We start from the raw sequence: 7,474 nt of genomic DNA on the forward strand, positions 1-7,474 counted from the left end.
ACAATAATCAGACGGCACAGACGTTACAGGCGCTTCGAGCCGCTTCAGTCAATCGCGGGAGAAGGAATAGTAACAAAAAAAATACAAAAAAATTATAAAAAATTAAAAGACTAAAAGATTTTATTCTAATTTGACCTCTGGTGATAAAAAAAATGCGTACACGAACCACTGAACAATATGAACGAGATTGGTGTATGCAGATGTTTCGCACGCAACAGTTCGCAATTTTTAGCGGAAGTGCCACACGGAACTCACTTTTCGTAGCGGTAATACTCGGCTATCCTGTCAGTACAATAGGTTTCGGTGGGCGAGGACCCTGCTTCTAAGAAGGACTCTCGTCTCTACGCTCGGGTACCGGGCTCTAACTCGGCACTTGATGTCTGCAGTCAACTGAAGGCACAACTCCACTGATCAAAACTTCGAACGACTAGCTATGATGCTAACCCGAAAACTAAGCGATAATAACTGAACTATGACAATTGGTACGAAGTCGGAACTAAGCGATTTTCCGTCTTTGGTGTGCTCTTTTATACTATTAGAAGTGGTGGTGCTGAGCGGAAAAGGGGGTTGACCTGTCAACAGTTACCGGAATCGTTTGAATTGTTCTAGAACTTTCGATCCGATAAGATTTTATTAGATTTTACCGTTTTAAAGGGCGAAATTGCCGAATCTAAATGTTGACAGGGCCCTCTTTGTCGCTCCGCCCCTGTGCTGCATACTGTTCAGCCGCTGTGCGCGTTTATTTGCGTTACATTCCGCCGAATGATGTTTTCTTTTTTTTATGCATATAGTTTGAGTGTAGAGCGTTTGTGCGTTATTCGTATCGCAAGTTTCTAACGGATCCCGCAGGTTTTGTTATAAGTTTTTGATGCACTTGTAGATGCGATACAGCTACGTATTCTCGATCATGAGCGCAGTGTTAGCCGCTTTCTGAATCGGCGCAGTCAAAATTGCAGTTGCAATTACAGAATTTAAATGAAGTAATTTTATTGATCATTTCATTATACTGCGATAGGTCGAGAATAGTAGAGAGCCTCTTACTTCCCTATGGTTTATCATTCAGTGTTATGGGGTGTTAATTCATCTCGCTATTAATTTAAACGGTTTTTCACGCGATTAATTATTTTAGATCGCGCAAGCGCAGTACGGTTCAGTAACAGCTGTTCTGATCACGCGCTAACCGCGTGATCACGATTCGCGAGGATTTCGCGGTTGTCGCGACAGTTCGCGTTGCCACGGCAACGCGTCTAGCGTCGTTAAGCAGTGACGTTCGCCTGCGCGCAAATTTCGGCGGACGTTACAGTGTCATCTTAAAATTACTCTCTTCAAAGCTTGTGTTCAAAGTGATTACCGTCAACTTCTTAACAAAACGCCATCCGATCGTAAAAATTTGATACTGCCCTCTCAATCATGTCTTGTTCAATGGCAGTGATTTCATCGCGTATTCGCTGTTTAAGTTCCTCAATATTCGCCGGTTTTGTCCGATACACTCTATCTTTGTGATAGCCCCATAAGAAGTAGTCAAGTGGCGTATGATCTGGTGATCTCGCTGGCCATTCTATCACTCCTCGCCGACCTATCCACCTGCCTGCGAACATTTCTTGTAGGTAGTTTCGATCATCTCTTGCGTAACGCCACTTGACTACTTCTCAGCCGGATGTAAAATTTTCCGCTGTTTCCATTCCTGTGGTCAAAAATATGTGTTCCTATTTAAAAAAGTAAATTAGACTTTGAAATGACATTCAAGGTCACGGTCAAGGTCAAATCTCGGGTCACGATTGAATAGCCAGGAAAAAAACCTGAGACTTTTGTCTGAAACTTTTTTCCCCAAAGTGCATTCCTCCACAGTTATTTAGCCGTTTCCATACTTTTGGATCACCCTTATAACCGTTTATATAAATGTACGCAAAATTTCTTATGAGAAACTAAGTCGATTTAAATGAAAATGATCTTGTCCGAGATTTCTGCTCGCAATCTGCTATCAGATTCTGTCAGCAGGTTCTGTTTGATTTCTGTTGCCAGTCTGTTTGCATAGAATGTTCTGTCGGCAGAACAGGAACAGAATGCGACATCAGTTGTGGTCTGCTAACATCTTCTGATCAAATCAGCTACCAGTTTGTCGATATCCTGCTAACATTTTGCTATCTGGGTATATATAGGTTCATCCCATACCTTTCTTCTTGCCTAGAGTTATCTGACTCTCCATGTAAAGCAAGGAAATAATAACTAACTTTGACTGTTAATAACTTTTTGACGAAGAACAATCGCCAACTAAAATCTGTCGGAATTCATTCAGGGTCATAATGTAGGTAGTAATTATTTAGTTCCGTGGATTCAGCTCCCCGATGACCTTGACCTTAACAACATATATCAACTAAATAATTATTACCTATAAATATTGTATAAATTGGATTAATTTTAGGTGGTGCCCTAAAAAGAAAAATCAAATATTAGAAAAGGACTACCCAGTGGTGTATATGTTGAAATCAAACTATTTATTTTTATTTCTTAATCATTAACAATTCATTTTATTGTATTAAATGAGACGTATAAGATTTCAAACGATGTAGAAAAGTAAGAAACACATGTTAAAAAAGAAATGGAAAATTCTCTAGGCCTATTTCTGTGGAAAGTACCTACGTTTTAAAAACCAATGTTGATAGTGTAATGTAAGGGAACTCAAATATTTAACGAGGTATCGATACGGATTCCCGTTGTCCGATCGAGCTAAAATTTAACAGAAATTATTTTTTTGCGGGTTGGAACCATTTTGAAGGGTGCCTAAAAAAAAAATTCAAAAAATCTTTTTTTTTTTTTTCAAGAATAAAGATGGACCATCCTAATATGTATATATATATATATATATATATATATATATATATATTCAAATTAGTTTATCCTACTGTGATGTTGCGAAAATACAAGATCTTTGTATATTTCAGATTAGTAAGTAATACAGATTAATAAGTAATACTCGATAAAAGAGAGTATGGGTGAAAAGACGTTCAACCTTACGTGGAACAATCATCTGGCGAATCTGTCGGGTTTGTTCGAAGCTCTTTACAAAAGTGGCTCCTTGACGGATGCGACTTTGGCTTGCCAGGATGGCATGTTAAGAGCCCACAGGTTGGTGCTAGCAGCGTGCAGCCCTTATTTCGAAAGGGTCTTTAAGGAACATTACGGAGAGCAACCCATTCTCATTTTAAAAGGTATACATTGATTATGCTTCGACAAAATATTGATAACGTTTTAAATGGATATTTAACCCTTGGACACCTTACTGGGTTACGGTAATCCAGTCCGTTTGAAAAAAACCGCGGCGTTTATAAACGGTCAGAAGTGTGGAGTGGGAGCAATGGGGAGAAAAACTTTCTTTGTATTGATGCATTAGATCCCGGGATAAAAGCAGAAGAAGACTTCAGGGTTACCGTAAACCATGTGTGGTGAAATCAAGTGGCGAAAATAGTGTGGTATTCAAGGGTTAAAGAAGGAGTTTGCACGTGTTTTTTTTTAATACTGGATATTTTATCTGAAAGAAAGAAAGAGAGATAGAGAAAGTGTTGCAAGTGTTGCATAATGTGAAATCTTTACATGAAAGTTGAATTTCATGAAAGTTTGCGATCCAGGGGCATAAGAAGGCAAGCTTCTATTCTTTTAATAAAAAAAGTTGTAACCTTCTGTAAAACTAGAGTCTTTTTTGGGAGCTTACCTATTATTTTTTCTGAGAGTACAACGGTATACATTACGCGAAAATAAATTTTGGGAATCATGCAAGAGGGAAAAAGAGAATTTTGTCCCTATATTTATTTCGAAATCTTTCTATTTTGACACGTCTATCACCTGTTTGAAAACTTACAATTTTAAGGAAATTAAAATGTATCCTATCTGACACACTGCATTTTTACCGCCTAGGTGTCGCTGTTGAGGAAATGGAATGCCTTTTGGATTTCATGTACAGAGGATCCATTGATGTAGCGGAGGAGCACCTTCCCTCGCTGATAAAAACTGCCACCGATTTGGAGATACGTGGTCTCTCTGGGGAATCGAAAAACCAAGAGAGTAACTGCAACCTCTATACCAGGGTTGAGACACGAATGCAACGATGCCATATTGAAACTAGAGTGCACACTACCGAATACATCAAAGAACCATCAATGATTCCTTTCCTACCAAAACACTTGACCGTCGATGCGATGGAGGATCACATTAAAGTGGAGGACATCGAAGTGGAAGATGATCCGATGGTGATCGACGGGCATGAGGACAGCTTCGATGAGTTTCCGCGATCCACGGAAACGCAAATTGTAAATTCAAAGGATATGCGATTTAACTTATTTTGAGATATTTAATCTGGATCTGTTGATCTTACTCTTCTCCGTCATGGGGATCCACATATGGGTACATATACATACACATGATGTAAGAAAACAAGGTGTACACTCACCGACTAAAATGTGGCAACAGATTTTTCTTCTATGGTTTTTGGAATGCAGTTTACTCATTGAGCAATTGGTCCTTGCTTACAGATCCGTAAGTAAGAACCAGTCGCTCAGTGAGCAGACTGCATTCCAAAACCTACTTAAAAGAAAATGTTGCAACCTTTTAATCGGTGAATGTACCATTCCCGAGGATGCGCAGTAAGAAAGTGAATTGTGGGTAAAATTTGATTGGCTATTCCAATATGCCAGCGCTATTATACGCAGGAAAGTGCATAGAGGGCAAAATTTGATTGGTTGTTTCCAGTATTGCTATCGTCATTGTGCGCAATGATACACCTTGTATTTTTACATCATGGATGTGTGGTCAGAACGTTTACAACACTTTTTTTTATGGGTTTCGGAACACAGAAATATTGCGAAACTCTGCATCTAGTGAGCTGCAACGAGAGTTAGGGTGAAATCATACGGTGCGTAATAGGACTGCGGAAAGCCGGAATAGAGAAAGCGTTATCGAAGCAATCAATCAGCGCTATTCCGCACTTTTTCATTACGCAAGTTTTGTGTGCTATGTTCACATGATGTGTCAAAGATGCATCCGGAAGAATATAATTTAAAAACTACTAACTTTTTATGTTAATAATTTGCTTATTAAAGTGAAATATAATATTCTCAAATTGTAAAAACAATTATCACTGTTGTAGTATTTAATACTTCATAATTAATATTTACAATCTTATAAGAATTTTTTTAACTGCTTTAACACATTTATTATTATTTTTCCGCATCATGTGAACAGGGCATGCTGAAGTTGCACGTAATGCGTTATTGTTTTTTGATCTTAATATCTATATTTACGCACTTAAATTTTGTCATTTTGCTTCATTCGTCTCAACGTTACGCGATTCCATCATTTTAATCAGCATTAAATTATTTTAACCTCTCAAAATACGACGGTTTATTACAAGGTGACTTTACGATTTAGGACACAATAACGTATTCTCTACCCTGCTGCAAATTCCTATGGAGAATTTTCCTATTGGTTTGCCTAACCATGGGTACCCATATGATAAATTCAACTGGTCCCCATGGGAGAAGGCCCCTATTCTTACTGTAAATTCCCATGGATTTTTTCATGGGTTCTTATAGAGGACTATAAGATTCTGTAGGAGCTTGTGTAGGTACCTGTAGTATTTACACAGCATGTATATGTAGGATAACATAAGAAATTTTTCTACAAGATTTTACATAGGAACCTATGGCATCAGTCCAGTAAAAAGAGGTTCCTATAAGGTGCCATTGGAAAAAGAATAATATGCACTTTGATGCAATCGGACCTAAATGATATACAGAATATCCCGTATTTGGGACTATTTTCGTGTGCAGATAAAGTAGACTAAACTGAGTCGAAAAATCCTGTAACATTTTGCAATTTTCACAATAATTAGTTTCTAAAGATTGTCGAATAAGCGGGTAAAATCGACGCATAAGACAACTTTAAGACATTTTTAAGAGTTTTTATGACATATTTTAAAGATGTTTTTCAAAGATATCTTAAAGTTGTCTCATACGTCGATTTTAAACATTCTGCTCATTGGGTAATAATTGCGAAAATTACAAAATGATAGAGGACCTTTCGGTTTCATCCGCTCTATCACACAAAAATAGTTCCAAATATTTTGAGATAATCTGTATAATCCTAAAATAGTCACAAATATTCTGAGATACCCTATATAGTGTTAGTACTGTACGACTGTCAAAGAATCCGCCACTGCACATTACCACGGATCGGTATTGACTTATCGATCTCGACGCGCGGATAACGCCACCTCACGTCTTGCTACTCTACCAGCATGTTTTTTTAACACACGTTACATTGCTTTTATATATTTGTTAAGCATCCTAATAAAACTAATTATTTTTTTAATAGTCCTGCTTGTTCGCACTGTCTATCTCGCCTTCTGCACTATCAGGTTACGGGCCCAGAAACGTTTGTAAGACGTGCGAAATACTACGAATCGAAATGAACCGTTTCAGTTACGCAGAGAGGTCAAACGACAGTTAGATTAAACGATACGCGTTGTTGTCGAAATCGAAGAAAACGGGTATGATCGGATTAGCACGTATCGAGGCTCTTAACAAGGAAAATTATGACATCTGGAAGCTGCAGATGCAGGCACTGCTCATAAAAAATGACGCATGGGTGTACGTAAGCGACGAACTCACAAGGCCAATTGTTGCGCAGGAAGCAACACAATGGAAGGTAAACGACAATAAAGCCAAATCGGACATTATTCTTTCTATAAGTCCTAGCGAGCTCAAGCAGATCAAAGGCTGCGAAATGTCACGGGACGTCTGGCTTAAGTTGGAAAGCATCTACCAGTCTAAAGAGCTAGCGCGGAAAGCCACGCTGCTAAAGCAGCTAACACTTCAACGCATGGAAAATGGCGACGTACATGAGCACTTGCGCAAATTTTTCGACGCAGTCGACAAGCTAAGTGAAATGGAGATAGCTATTAATCCCGATTTATTATCAGTTATGTTACTTCACAATTTGCCTACCTCATTTGAGAACTTTCGATATGCGATCGAATCCCGCGATGAACTACCGGCACCGGAAACGCTACGGATCAAAATTATTGAGGAAAATGACACGAGAACAAGTAACACTACTCACACAACTGCTCAAAACGCTCTATATGCCGGCAGAGGTGGAAAAAAAACGTGAAAACCGAAGTGAACCATACCAAAGAAGAACGACGCAAATGCACACGAAGAATTTAGATAACGTTGTCACCAATGTAGAACGATCGGACACAAGGCAGCGGACTGCGCGAAGCGGCAGGATGGAGGAAAAGAAGACGCGAAGAAACGAGACAATGTGAAGAAACTAGTCTTTGCGTATCCGTCCTTGCACGCGAAGAGGATTACGCTCTCCGTACAGGCAACGATAACAATGATCGTCAATAGTGCCTAGTAGTGGTGCGACTTCACATTTGAGCCACTCAATACGTGGCTTTATAGTGTTCAAAGACATT

The 7,474-nt window shown here is 38.9% G+C and overlaps 1 protein-coding gene across 1 annotated transcript; it reads left to right on the plus strand.

Moving 5' to 3' along the window:
- The first annotated feature begins 2,979 nt into the window (after nucleotides 1-2,979).
- Nucleotides 2,980-4,340, plus strand: LOC108758711 (longitudinals lacking protein-like). Its single transcript, XM_018503791.1, has 2 exons — nucleotides 2,980-3,209; nucleotides 3,913-4,340. Exons 1-2 carry the CDS (start codon nucleotides 2,990-2,992, stop codon nucleotides 4,338-4,340), a joined length of 648 nt encoding a protein of 215 aa, XP_018359293.1. The 5' UTR covers nucleotides 2,980-2,989.
- Nucleotides 4,341-7,474: the final 3,134 nt, after the last annotated feature.

This window comes from Trachymyrmex cornetzi, unplaced genomic scaffold (assembly GCF_001594075.2).
Source record: "Trachymyrmex cornetzi isolate Tcor2-1 unplaced genomic scaffold, Tcor1.1 scaffold1027, whole genome shotgun sequence".
In the NCBI taxonomy this organism is placed as follows: Eukaryota; Metazoa; Arthropoda; class Insecta; order Hymenoptera; family Formicidae; genus Trachymyrmex; species Trachymyrmex cornetzi.